The following is a 14,451-nucleotide window of genomic DNA, read 5'->3' on the forward strand; positions in this document are numbered from 1 at the left end:
TATCATGAACATGAATCGCAAAAGTTCAGCAACTGCAGAAGCCTGCTTGGAGCGCCATTTCTTCCCGATGAAGGCCGAGGGTAAAATTCTTGTTGGTGCTGAGGAAGAGAACATCATAAAAGAGTTTTTCTGATTTTAATCTGAGTACAAAATGTGGGATCAGGCTCGAGAATCTTATCCACGACTTTTGTTCCCATATGTTTTCAAAAGGGTGGGATTAATGGAATTTCTGAATGTATAATCAAAAATCGGGCCCTATTTCAAATATATGGAGACCAAAATCCAGTGGAAAAGTTTCCGCAAGTTTTAGCTACCTTAAATAGTAATGAACTTACCATTTGTGCGAACAAAACGAGAGATCGTTTGGTTGAAAGTCGATCGCCGTGCTTGAGATGGGGGCATAATAATGAAGGAAGCATTTTTGCTACGGCCACTAAAACTTGCTTTGCAATGGCCCCTGAAACGTTGTTCTGCTACTGTAGACAAATCCCTCGATATCATTATCGACATAATCTATAAAAGACACAACTGTTTCTAAAGGCTATCGTTTAAAACACACCAAAAAATTACTTACCAGCAGGCACGACGCTGAAATAAATACCAACTCTGCAAAGATTGAAGTGGATGATTTTCCGTTAAATGAAGGTTGTGGCGATTGTCATACTATCCACGAATGAATATAGGTATAGGGTGAAAGTAAATGCAGAGTGGGTTACTATTCGTCATATTCACAGTCAAGTTTTGTATTATTGTATGTTAGGTTTGAGTAGACAATCATTCAAATAGACATATCATTCAATAATAGAAAACTCCAATATTACAGTTCACTGAATGCGTTTTCATTCATTACAAGGCGGGTGTTTGGGTTCAGTGTAGGAGAGCTGGAACTATCTCATAACCTCCATAGTAAGAAGGTTCCTGAATCGCCATAACTAATACATCCGATCCAACATTTATTATAGGATTGTCAACCGGCGAATGAGATCCACAGGGCCTAATCCCCTTTGGCATTCAGATTGCTCGGGGTAGGTGAAAATTCCAAAACTCTATAATAAAAAATAATAAAAATTATTTTTTTTAATGTTTGTTAAAAAAATGTAATTCATGGAGACTTCATATGGAATTTTCTTTCGAAGGCCAGCACTCTGAAACATGAAGGACCGCAGGATGAGCACCACTGGCATAATACGCATACACTCGTTATAGATACGTTGTGCAGGAGAATGTTTGCATCGAAGAGAGGTGTACGTAAACAAAGTGAGTTCACAAAATGATTTGTCTTTCTATTCGGTGATGTAAAAATCGTAAAACTTCCGCTGATTTTTTCCGGGAGGTATTCAATAGTCTATCGGAGTTAAAAAAGCAGTATAACTAATAATTAAAAGTGATAATGTTGATTAGTTTCCGTAGCATTCGTCGTAATTTCAAAATTTAAGATAAGTTACCTAACCGGTAAGATATTTTTTTGGGTCGTTGAACAAATGATGGAAAATCCGAAATTTCTTTGTTATCAGCCAGATAAAAATCCAATGATGAGCATCAATTCACGATTGGTTTCGAAAAATCTATCCCGCTTCAAGCTGGTGACCTTCGATGTGACCGATACTCTTTTGAAATTCTCCCGCCCGCCCGAGATCCAATACGCTATGGCCGCTCGCCATCAAGGGTGCCAGAACATCGAGGAAAAGGCGCTGGCCGGCTGCTTCCGGACACATTTCAAACGAATGGCGCGAGATTACCCAAACTTTGGCAAGGGTTCGCCGTACGATTGGCGATGGTGGTGGCGAACGCTGGTCATGGACATATTTCGGGATTCCCATCGACACTTGAGCGAAGCAATGCTGAGTCGTATTGCCGACCAGCTCATAGAGGACTACGAGACTCGAGACTGCTGGACAAAGATCGAATTCGCCGATCAGTTGATCGATCTGGTACGGGCCCAGGGTAAACAGGTAGGAATTATTTCAAACTTTGATCCCAGGTTGAGCTACATTTTAGAGGCTATGCAAATACCAACCGATTTTATCGTAACGAGTTATGATGCAGGGATTCAGAAGCCCTGCCGCGAAATATTCGATTTTGCGTTGAATCTTTGCAACCAACGGGTGCTTCCGAGTGAAGCATTACACATTGGCAATACTCCTCACCTAGACTACATTGGCGCCCAACGAGCTGGCTGGGCGAGTATATTGGTTAACGTGGGAAGCGAATCTCAGCAGGGAATTTCTCTCGATTCAGAAATAAATCCAAAGCATGTGTTTGCAAACTTTCGGGAATTTATTCACGTTTTAGAGACCAATGAATTGAAGTGGTAGATTGTTGTGACTGTAGTTAGGTTTCTTTCGTTTCTCATAAAGTGTACATAATAGAATATATATTGAGATTAAATGTGATAAGTGATCATGAGATCTAATACCTGCCGTTAAGTGGTTGTAACGAAAGAAAGCCTTCAGTAATTAAGTATCTAGCCTAAATTAGCTTAAATAGGGTGTTCGACTACTTTTCAGTTCTAGAATGAACTACAACAATAATTTGAAATAATTTATAATAGTTTTAAGAAACTACAACCATCAACAAAAACATTTATCAGTTTAAAATTCATGTATCAATATATTATCTAATGTTCATGTCAGCACTATTTTCGAGTTGCAAACAGCTCTCAGAACGTATGAGCATTACGGCAGATGCCACAGCCAAGTGCGAACTCCTCCCCTGTCGGCGGGTGAATTACGTGCAGGGGGCACTCTTCCCCGATTAGTTGTTTTGCCTTTGGCCCGGCCGGGCATTTTGGTAACTTGTTCTTCGGTATGTTGGTGAGCCGTTGGAAGTCGTCGTGACACGTGTCGCAAAAGTGCGTCGTTCCAAAGCAGAAGAATACCGCCACCGAGCAGCAGTATCGGCATTTGTACTCGAGGAAATCGGTTCCATGCTTTGGGCACATCTACGGAAAAGCGAAATCATTTAGATACGTGTTTGTGAGAATTTGTGTTTTGGTTACCTTAGCTTTCACTACATCACTACAACCCCCGCAAACTAGTTCCTGGGGGTTGTAGTTTTCTCCTAGTTCCGCATCGCAACGTGCTTCGCCTCCATAATATGCCTGAAATGTTAGAAAGAGAATAGATACATTAAAATCAATATGATAGATAAATTATTAAATTAGCTACGTAACCCACAGAACAAAAAAAATGATCTCTAATGGAGATGACGATTAAATATAGTTCACTATATGAGGCTATTTATTGATTGAATGGCACCGGCTTTGGGTCCTACATCAGGGTTGGACAGCCGCATTGTCCTACCCTATCATTCTACAAAAACTCAAGTTTATCATTTGGAAGTTGATCAGAGGTTAAACTATTTTTTTTTGTCTCCGAATCATCAATCAGTTCCACCTCTTTTGTGAACGATAAGCACAAAACAAGTAAAGGAGGTGGAGCTTCCGACAACAAGGTCGACAGAGAAGAGCGTGGTAAGGTAGACGAAGCGTAAGTCGAGATCAAAATGGATTGCGCATACCGCCTACTTTCTGAGGAACTGTATTCGCAGATCGTAGAAAGTTGAGATGATTCTCGTCTTGAAGCCGGATGTTGCGCAGAAGAATGCTGCGTATAAAAAGTTGACAGAAGAAGTACTGGATAATAAGGTGCACGATAAGGCCCTATATCCAGTGGAAGTAGTCCAGGGCCTGGATGAAATAACCGAAACCGGAGACCTGGTGGCTGCTCTGAGAGATTAGTGTGACGTCGAAACCCAGAAGGTTCGAACGAAAACGATAGTTGCCACATTCCAAGTACCTTGGCTAATGTCAAGAAGGTGCTGCATAAGGCCAAGTTGAAGGTGGGTAGGTCACCCGAGCAAAGCTTGAGAGCAGTGTTGTAAAATGTCATTTGCATTCGTTTGTATATTTTTTCCAGAACTTGTTCTGAAGTTAGCTATCGGTTTCAGAGATATGTCGAACTTATAGCCCTTAAATGTACCTACAACTTTGTCTAATAAGGCATTGCTGTAAATATGTAATCTGGGGCGTGGGAGGCAAAATGTCATTCAAATGACATTATGTACAATGACACGTGACATTTTGGATTCACTCTCCAGCCTCAGATGTTATATTTAGAGCAATGTACCCTTGAACAAAAATATAGCCCTACTCAAGCGTTATGAGTACCTACATCTAAAAATATGAAATAAATTTTTCTTCTGAAAAAAAGTTATGAACAAATTATTCAACTGACATGCAGATGACATTTTACAAGCCTGCTTGAGAGCAAAACGATAACTCGTTTTGATGTTGTGAAATCGCCGAATATGATTACTTAATTTGATATCTTTTTTGTCGTTTTAACGGTTAAAATAACAAAATGTATAGCAGAAAAATCTTACTGTGACATCAAATAGAAAACTTTTTCTGCTATCGATGAGAGCAAATCGAAAACTAAATTTGATATTGGTTCCGATAACAAAATAAGTACACAGTTTGATGTCAGATCATACAATTTATAAATCTACAGCAAAATGAGATCAAAATATGTAATCAATCATGATGACTCATATTTGAAAACAAATTATGATTTCAATTTGATGTCGAAATCAAAATGTCTATATGCGCTCATTATGTTCTCGGACTTTGCTCGGGCAGTATGCCCAACAACAAACTCAGGCCTACTTTAAGTGCTTCGATTTTGAACATAAATGATATGACTACAGGGTTCCAGATCGGAGAGGTGTCGAGCTGAAGGACACAAGACTCACAACTGCCAGGCTGCGCCGAGGTGTTTGATCTGCCCTCCTGGCGTAGACAACAAACACCCATCCGGTGGGCTGACCTGTCCGAGTTCCAAAAGAGGTTCGGACATGCAAGTAACTCAGTTGAATCTCCACCACTGCAAGACAGCGCAAGCGTTGTTACAACGGTCGGTATAAAAGAACACGACTGATGTTGCCCTTGCTATACTGCCGTGAATCGCATATTTGTCCCATATGAATAGGAAACCCAGCAAAGATGGGACAGATATGCGATTCACGGCAGTATAGGACCAGCATTGCATCCCTGCTGGGAACGGCAATTGGGTTGCGGACAAGTCCAGAACAATGTCAATCTGGACATGCGGGAATTACCCAAACCAGGAAATAGTTGCATCTCCGATTCCGGTTCATTAACTCTAAAGGTAATATCCTGCTAGAGTCGCTAGCGAGACTGAATCGATGTGACTTTCTGCAGCGCGGGATGGACGACAGACCCTGAATGGAGGGTTCATGAGAGGTATACTTCCAGCGACCATCAGGAAGTACGGTTTATGGTCAAGTATGACCCCAATCAAGGTTTGAATCCAAAAGAGAATGAAAAAGTCGTTTACTTATCGTCTCTGTATATAGGGGAACTGTTCCGTTTTCCATCTCACTGAACATATATTAATCTCATCGCGAAACAAAGAAATACGGCACCAATTTCGTCGCTCCTTTTTGCTAACATGCGTGCTCACTGCTGAAAAAAATCACAAAAATAATAAACAAACCAGATACCTTTTCATTTTTTCGTGAGACCAATATTGGAGCTATGAGATGAATTCCAGGAGCAGTAACCCTATATATACGATATGTAGCATACCGCGAGAGATTTTTTTTCTCAAGCTGTCATGATAAAGAACTGATTCGGGAGGCTATAACGCATGATGTTTTCTTGAAAGCTTCAGCAGCGGGGAGCACTGGTTCTGATGATGCATTTCAACTTGTTCTACACTGCTGTGGGATCCTCAACACAAAATGAGCGAAAACAAAGCGAAAATCATCACTTCTCTGTGGCTATCCGCCTTTGTTTTTTTGCACTTGTATACAAGTTTGATAAACCCTGCCCCCAATACAACCACAATAGGGGCCCTCCTTAGCCGTGTGGTAAGGCGCGCGGCTACAAAGCAAGACAAAGGGTTCGATTCCCGGTGCCGGTCTAGAAAATTTTCGGATTGGAAATTGTCTCGACTTCCCTGGGCATAAAAGTATCATCGTGTTAGCCTCATGATATACGAATGCAAAAATGGTAACCTGGCTTAGAAGACTCGCAGTTAATAACTGTGGAAGTGCTTAATGAACACTAAGCCGCGAGGCGGCTCTGTCCCAGTGTGGGGATGTAATGCCAATAAGAAGAAGAATACAACCACAAGGCGAGTCAATACAGTTGACCTAGGATGGCGTACCTCGCAGTTCAACCCGGAACTGTTAGAGGAATCATTACGATGGGAAAATCGGACTTTTGGCCTGAGCGGTGACGAGTTATCCGATATCCTGATTCCTGACACGAGCTTGTGACCACGGAGGAACCGGTTTATTGGTGGACGAACACAATTGCTGATCTTCATAGCACCTGTCTTAGAACTAGAAGAAGATTACGACGTGCTAGAACCGAGGTGGACAGGATCGGAAAACTCCAGGCGTTCAAGACAGCGAGCAGAGCTCTACATAAACTACGAAATTAAACGTAATAAGAGAGCCTGCTTTGTGGACCTGTGTAGGATGACTAATAACACTCTGGGGGGATGCATGCAGGGCTAGGACTAATAACACACCTTCTGAAAAGTCCCCGGAGATTTTAGCCAGGATCGTCGAAGGAAGAGTTGTTAAGAAAATTATTTTGAGCTTTTTAGTGGAATGTCTTCACTTGTCATAAGACGAGTTTGTACCATCCCATTTAAGTCAAGTGGTGGAATTAAAGGGGATGGTACAAATTCGTCTTATGACAAGTGAAGGAAGAGTTGTTTCCGAAGCATGACACATCGGACTGGCCCATTACACCGTACGAGTCAGTTGACGTGGTACCGCAAGTGACTAACGTGATACTGCAAGAAAACTTAAGATGAACAAGGCACCAGGTCCGGATGGAATCCCAAACCTGATCCTTAAACCAGGTCTTAAAATTTCTTCACGATATGCTAAAAATCGCTCATTTCATTTTTCTACTGACATTGAAAAATTTTGTCGACAAGAGTCTTCTCGAATGCTGTGTTAAAAACTTGTAAACCTATGAAAAATCATAATATTTGAATAACTTTTGTTTTATAAGAGATAGAAAATTACAATGTTCAGCAAAAATATGTAATTTTGCTGGTTTGACAACTTTGTACAAGAGACGCAAAATATGAAAAATCATTAGAGCTGCTGGGAGAACCATCCATCGTTCACACCGTGAAAATCGGACGACTGCGGTGGGCCGGGCACGTAGCCAGAATGTCGGACAGTAACCCGGTAAAAATGGTTCTCGATAACGATCCGACGGGCACAAGAAGGCGAGGTGCGCAGCGGGCAAGGTGGATCGATCAGGTGGAAGATGACATGCGGGCCCTCCGTAGACTGCGTGGTTGGCGACGTATAGCCATGGACCAAGCTGAATGGAGAAGACTCTTATATACCGCACAGGCCACTCCGGACTTAGTGTGAATAAATAAATAAGGGAGAGATGAAATTAGATAATTTTCTGGTCATTTTGCTAAAAATAATTGTGCTTCTGCAACAAGTATTCTCTTACCATATATACTAGAGTGAGGCACAGTTGTATGGAAAAACGCAAATTTCACCCTATCAAGTGAGATCAGGGTTTTGCTTTTCTCGTACAACAAATTTGTACCGAAAGGCTATATGATCACTCCAAAAACGAACTTTTGATAGGAGCCCCGGATACCCATAGTGTTATACACCAATCGACTCAGCTCGACGAACTGAGGTGATGTCTGTATGTGCGTATGTATGTGTGTATGTGTACAAATTTTGTAGACACATTTTTTCGAACTTGGCATTGTCCGAATTAGCAACAGGTTCCATTCGACGGGGAATTTTGTCCCATTATTTGCTATTGAACAGGGTTTCGAGTTTTCGTTTCAATGAGACCAAAGCAAGCGTTTCTCTTACCAAGGGAAAATCTTTTTCCGTTGTTTATGCAGAGGATCATCTTTCACCCATCAATGTTTTCTCTAGAATTAGCCTTGGAAGATAAACGAAAATCTTGCCTATTAGATGAAAATCCTTTTTCGGTTCATCACTTTTACCTCTCACTCACTTTTCGCGAGAATTATCGCAGAACAATTACAAAATTGTTTGGCCACGCCTGGATTCGAACCCAGAATAGTAACAATAATAGCTGTGGGGATGCGCTTACTCTAGCCACACCACCACCCTAACTGTATGAATGCGTTAAGTTATTTGTTCTACATAAGCTACTACCATTTGCATTTATGATGCCACGGAAAGACTCGAATATGAAAGAAAAAGAGCAAACCAACGCTTGGCGGCAATCGAAGTGAGCGAAAAATGGTTATCACTCTCCAGGCTATTTTTCTTTCCCGAAAAGCAATTTCTCCCCGAAAATTTTCGTGGGGGAGAATCTCAAATCCTCCTGAGATTGAGTGAGCATTACGAACCCTGCTATTGAAAATTAGCCAGATCGGACTATGGCATCAGATGGCTATGGCCAAAATACTATTTTTTATCATCTCTCCATCTGGTCTGCCCTCGCCATACGTCAGGTATTGCAGAAATGCCGCGAATACAACGTGCCCACACATCATCTATTTATCGACTTCAAAGCCGCATATGATACAATCGATCGGGACCAGCTATGGCAGCTAATGCACGAAAACGGATTTCCGGATAAACTGATACGGTTGATCAAGGCGACGATGGATCGGGTGATGTGCGTAGTTCGAGTTTCAGGGGCATTCTCGAGTCCCTTCGAAACGCGTAGAGGGTTACGGCAAGGTGATGGTCTTTCGTGTCTGCTATTCAACATCGCTTTGGAGGGAGCAATACGAAGGGCAGGGATTGGCACGAGTGGTACGATTTTCACGAAGTCCGTCCAGTTATTTGGTTTCGCCGACGACATTGATATCATGGCACGTAACTTTGAGAGGATGGAGGAAGCCTACATCAGACTGAAATGCGAAGCTAAACGGATTGGACTAGTCATCAACACGTCGAAGACGAATTACATGATAGGAAGAGGCTCAAGAGAGGTCAATGTGAGCCACCCACCACGAGTTTCTATCGGTGGTGACGAAATCGAGGTGGTTGAAGAATTCGTGTACTTGGGCTCACTGGTGACCGCCGATAACGATACCAGCAGAGAAATTCGGAGACGCATACTGCCGCCATAGGCATATTTGTCCCATGTTTGCTGGGATTTCCTATGTACATGGGAAAATTATGCGTAGAACGGCAGCATAGTGGCTGGAAATCGTACGTACTTTGGACTCCGCAAGACGCTCCGATCGAATAGAGTTCGCCGCCGTACCAAACTGACTATCTACAAAACGCTTATAAGACCGGTAGTTCTCTACGGACACGAGACCTGGACGATGCTCGTGGAGGACCAACGCGCACTGCGTGTTTTCGAAAGGAAAGTGTTGCGTACCATCTATGGTGGGGTGCAGATGGCGGACGGTACGTGGAGGAGGCGAATGAACCACGAGTTGCATCAGCTGTTGGGAGAACCATCCATCGTTCACACCGCGAAAATCGGAAGACTGCGGTGGGCCGGGCACGTAGCCAGAATGTCGGACAGTAATCCGGTGAAAATGGTTCTCGACAACGATCCGATGGGAACAAGAAGGCGAGGTGCACAGCGGGCAAGGTGGATCGATCAGGTGGAGGACGACTTGCGGACCCTCCGCAGACTGCGTGTTTGGCGAAGTGCAGCTATGGACCGAGCTGAATGGAGAAGTCTTTTATGTGCAGCACAGGCCACTCCGGCCTTAGTCTGATGATAAATAATACTTTTGGTGCAATTATGCTTTACAAGAAAAGAAAATGGCGGCAAAAACTCAGCGTTTGGTGGGTGGCGATTTGTTTTTGATTTTTGTTGTTTTAATTTCAAAGCCTTATTTCCATTTCTAGGCCCTAAAAGCTTACTGCCAAGTATCTGAACAGGATAAGATAAATTATTTCTTCATTAATCACCTTCAACCCCCTTAAATTTATTGAAATCTCATGAGGTGGACGGATTTCGGTCCCGCACAATCGTTAGCGCCATTTTTGGAAAATTGTGTATGCGTGTTTCAAAAGAAGTATTTTTAATTTATAGAAATAACATCGAATATCATTCTAGGTAATCGGTTTGACAGGAGAACGGCGGGGGTCCTTCGTAGCTTAGTAGGAAAAGCACCTGTCTAGCATACTTGGTTCGTGAGTCCAAACTCCACCGAAGGAAGTGATTATTCACCAAAACATTTTCCAAATTAAATCTTTCACATGTTGAGCAATTGCATAAATCGAGTTTTTGAACAAAGTAATTCAGAAACTGGTTAGTTTTCTTGAAGTTATCTGTGAAAATAATTTCTCAAAACTAGAATATTCCCCTACGTACAATAATTAAATTTGGCCATGAAATTTTGAGGAAGATAGAGACAAAGGTAAGATAAAAATAACAATCTAATTCAAATTGAAGTCTAAACTTCAACAACATCAAACAAGGCAAAATTAGTTTTCAACTCACCTTCTCACACTGACTGCACACATAGTACGCATAACGTTCCATGGCGTACGACGCCAAATCCTTACTATCCAAGTTTTTCGTCAATCCCTCATATTCTAATCGCATGAGAGCCTTTCGTTTGACGTCCGCTTTCAATGAAATGATCGATTCTAAAATATCTCCCAGCGCCAAGTGCTGAATATCCATTTTGCAGATGGGACACTGCGAGAAGCCAAAACTGATTCTGGGACCATTCCAGCGTCTCGTGAGCACGGCCTTGCAACAGTGAAAGTGAAAAACATGCCCACAGTCCAGCTGTAACGATGGTGCCGAAGAGAGGGCCTCGGTAAAGCAAATCATGCACATATCGTCCGCGTCCTGCGTCAGCTTGGGTTCCTTTCCGCTGACTTTGCTCTCTGACGTCAAACACTTTTGCTGCAAGCAAGGCAGACACTTTTCCTCGTTGATAATGCCACCACACAGGTGACCGCAGTTATGCACCTTGGCACATGCACTGGCGGCATACTCTTGACACTGCTGATCGACGCATACGTTTCCAACGGCAAGTAAACCAGTACTGCCTGTAACGCCACAGAATCGACACACTCCGATCGCATTAGGAGGATCGCATACGAGAGTATTGCTCCCATTGCGAAACTCGAGCATCCCTTTTAACGTTTTTGAATCAACGAGGGCAAGCAGCCAGAACAGTTTTGCTCGTCCGCAACTTTCGTGCAGTTCCACGCGGATGGCTTCCTCTTCCTCTTTGCAAACCTGGAACAGATAAGGCGCGATAAGCATTGCATTGTGGGTAAAACAAATGAAATTGTGTGCTTGAATTAGGTTTGTTATAAGTTAAAATCACGTTTGAATTATGATGCACATCTTTATGCATCTTTATAAAAAGTATATGCACTAATAGGTCTAAAGCATTTTGAAAAGTTGAATGTTGGAAAATTAAATTCAACTTATCAAATAAGTCAAATTTAATAAGTTTGTAATTAAACAAACACAAATATATACAAATGTGAAAAATAATATCATAAAACTAAAAACGCTTACCGTTCGATAATGGTTACGCGTCTTTCGATTCAGATGTAGAAAACGATCGCAATCCGAACACAGCGAACCGCACAGGCTACATATTATCATAGCATAAGTGACATCGTCGTCATGATTGGAACAAAGTGGACGAGATTCTGACTGCTTCGACCACTGGCTAGAAGACAACCTGGAAATATTTAATGCCGTTAGAGTTGTTCTTTTTTCCACTAACGCATAATTTTTTCAACTAACTTTTCCACGTGATCACGATCCAGAACGCATAAACTAGCCAACGAAAGCCAGAGCGTGGGAGTGGTCATGCAAGTCTCCGGAACGCGGTACACATCCGACAGCCGCGTAATATTCAGAATACATTCTGCGATGGCAGCTTTCGTAATCATCGACCACTTCTCCGACAGTTTACCATGCGCCATATCGCGTATCAGCACCATAATGTTTTCCGCTTGTTTGGACGATATCGTACCATTCAGAAACCAGCGTGGTTTGACAGTCGTTTCCACCCGTATTCCTGGTTTGGACTTCATGGCTACATCATAATCGACAGAATTGTCATCGTTTGTTTTATCGTCGAGAAAGTCCGATGACGAAACCTCGAAGTCGTACTGCTCCGCTACGGGACTGCTGGCTGTCCTGGTCGTGGTCGTTCCCATGGGTCGTTCCGGGTCCATATTGCTCATTTGGGAGTTGGTCATCGAAAACTTGTTCAGCGTTGATTTTTCGTACTCATCGATCTTGCAAATGTTCATATATCGCCACAGTTTCATGGTAGGAGGGTTCTTGTTGGAATTGTTTTTCACTTTTATCTGCACCTGAAGAGCCTTGGCAATGACAGCTAAGAAGATGTCGAGAATTCCACATCTAGAAGAGAAAAAAATAGGTCACGGAAACGGAAGCCAGGAATCAACTTGATAAAGCTATCAATGACAAAACGATATAGAACTTTCTACAACTGTAATAGGGTATTAAGACTAAAAGCCAAATCCTGATGCGGACTTGATTTTTTTTTCAGAATATTCCTATGTGTGAACTTCAAGCTACTATATATCAAGTAATATGGCTGGTAGTCTGAATACCCTATAATATTATTATACTATGACAAGATTACAACATACTTGTTCATGTTGAAAGTCTCGTTGTTCTGGCTAAGCAGATTAAAATCCGTTTCGGGAATTTTTTCCACCCCAAGCAATTCACACAATGTCTCCGGGGATATTTCAGGCAGAATGCGACGAATCAATGCCGTTACCTGGCGCTGCACCCGATCGCTTCCGGTGTGCAGAAGCGAGAACAAGTCTTTCAGCAGACCGTGCTGATGGGACAAATACGAACGCCCAACGGCACTCCCTGAAAGAGCCAATACCATGCTCAACATTTCGAAACAGTAAGTATCATTCAGCTTGAGGTTCTCCTCAAAGTCCGTCTCGTTATCGGCACTAAACATTACATTGTGCTCCCACTCTTCTCTCGAGCGCAGCGCTTCCTTTTGTATCGCATGCACAATGTGCACAATGATTTGTTTCTGTAAGTGACTCAACTTGCTACGGCTGAACAGAATACCGACCATGTGCTCCCGCAGATCAAGTGACTCTGTCGACGAAGAGATCACCGTTGATTCGTTGATTTTCGATGAGGTAGGAGTATTGTAACCGAAGCCTTTGCCACTTTCAAGAATTAGTTTTCCAAACACCTGAAAGCAAAATCAATTAGGAACCGGTAAATCGAAATTGAAAACCCCTATATCTCACCTGTCCAGTAAGCAGTCGAAAGACCCTCAATGTTTCCGCCTCGCAGTGTTTCTGTTGAATGTAGTTTGCACTGGTTGATTTGAAATTCTGCTTAAGTTGGGCGGCCTTATCCTCAGTCGTGTTGCCCAGTAGCTTAAGCTGTCTAACGCGAAGTGTAGCTTCTGGACCACGAAATTCCAGCCGATAATGGGTGCATTCGTCTTCGGATAGCGGAGCCGTTATCCAACTACAAGCTAACGGGTCGACATCGATTGTTTTGAGTAGAGATGTTTCGCCGAACGAACTTCCACCGTACAGTAAGATGCTGGATACTTTACTCTGAATGAGAAACCATAAATCCAAAAATGATTAATTATACCGGTCCACGGTAAATTTGTATTCGCAATGCTCATGTGTTGCATTTGTAGTTCTTGTCCTCTAAAATCGACAGGTTACTGGCGTTTGTTTGATTGGGAAAAATCCGAGATTATTTGATCACAAATTAGGAAAGGGATCATCGCTTTAACGTTGAAATCAAATGGGCCTCCCACAGGAAACGATAGGTAGGGATTTTGAAAACTGTTCAGCAGTAGGGTAAATAATGTATTTTGGACATCTGAATATATTTTGGAGTTTTGGCTGTATTTTCCATGTTTTGTTCCATAAATTGCTTCTAAACCTTGTGATTATGTGGCTATTTAGCATCTTTTTTAATCACATTTTCAATTATGTTATGGAACAACCCTATATAATCATAAAACCATATGGAAACGCTCGGTACATTTGTACGATGATTCATCTTGTGACTAAACTTTTTAAGCAAATTTCATCTCATCCGTTTTAGTGAATAAATGAACAAGTGTGCAAGCATTTGTATGGAACTTTTATTATATGTAATAAATCAATGTAACCTACACGGATAAACTCGTAAGGGGCCGTCCAGAAACCACGTGGTCATATAGGGGGTAGGCAAGGATGTTAACGATCATTCGTAATTTGCGTTCGATCATTTAGTAGTTTGTCAATAACACATTCCAGAAGCTGAATTTCAAAATATGTTGTATGTTGAATTTCTAGTGCGAAGGTTTGTCTACGACTCTGTCTAATGGTTCATTGTTTGAATTCCACTAGTAACGGAGTTATAGCTATAGTTTCAGTAACTTAGACTAAATAAAAACAAAATTCCATTCATTTAGTTTGAGTAACTGC

At 42.0% G+C, this 14,451-nt stretch overlaps 2 protein-coding genes across 5 annotated transcripts in view; one reads left to right on the top strand and one right to left on the bottom strand.

Moving 5' to 3' along the window:
* The first annotated feature begins 922 nt into the window (after nt 1–922).
* Nucleotides 923–2,413, top strand: LOC134205482 (rhythmically expressed gene 2 protein-like). 4 transcript variants are annotated; one of them, XM_062680760.1, is made up of 3 exons: nt 923–1,025; nt 1,137–1,257; nt 1,581–2,413. In XM_062680760.1, the coding sequence occupies exon 3, from the start codon at nt 1,647–1,649 to the stop codon at nt 2,313–2,315; it is 669 nt and encodes a 222-aa protein (XP_062536744.1). In that variant the 5' UTR covers nt 923–1,025; nt 1,137–1,257; nt 1,581–1,646; the 3' UTR covers nt 2,316–2,413. The 4 variants fall into 4 exon arrangements, with proteins under 4 accessions (XP_062536744.1, XP_062536741.1, XP_062536742.1 ...); XM_062680757.1 differs by lacking the exons at nt 923–1,025; nt 1,137–1,257 and adding an exon at nt 1,264–1,452 and having other exon boundaries at nt 1,515–2,413; XM_062680758.1 differs by lacking the exons at nt 923–1,025; nt 1,137–1,257 and adding an exon at nt 1,264–1,452 and having other exon boundaries at nt 1,519–2,413.
* The window catches only part of LOC134205481 (E3 ubiquitin-protein ligase highwire-like), a 35,795-nt gene continuing 23,598 nt past the window's right edge, over nt 2,255–14,451 (bottom strand). Inside the window, exons 3-9 of the mRNA XM_062680756.1 lie at nt 13,264–13,581; nt 12,631–13,205; nt 11,750–12,376; nt 11,516–11,684; nt 10,475–11,227; nt 2,999–3,100; nt 2,255–2,941 (exon numbers count right to left, since the gene is read on the bottom strand). Of these exons, the coding sequence (XP_062536740.1) occupies nt 2,660–2,941; nt 2,999–3,100; nt 10,475–11,227; nt 11,516–11,684; nt 11,750–12,376; nt 12,631–13,205; nt 13,264–13,581 (2,826 nt within the window). The 3' untranslated portion in view covers nt 2,255–2,659. The remainder of the gene's footprint in view (nt 2,942–2,998; nt 3,101–10,474; nt 11,228–11,515; nt 11,685–11,749; nt 12,377–12,630; nt 13,206–13,263; nt 13,582–14,451) is intronic.

This window comes from Armigeres subalbatus, chromosome 1 (genome assembly GCF_024139115.2).
Source record: "Armigeres subalbatus isolate Guangzhou_Male chromosome 1, GZ_Asu_2, whole genome shotgun sequence".
In the NCBI taxonomy this organism is placed as follows: Eukaryota; Metazoa; Arthropoda; class Insecta; order Diptera; family Culicidae; genus Armigeres; species Armigeres subalbatus.

What these genes read in the sequence shown, in the direction of transcription:
- LOC134205482 (XM_062680757.1), top strand. Translation starts at nt 1,530, where the DNA reads ATGATGAGCATCAATTCACGATTGGTTTCGAAAAATCTATCCCGCTTC.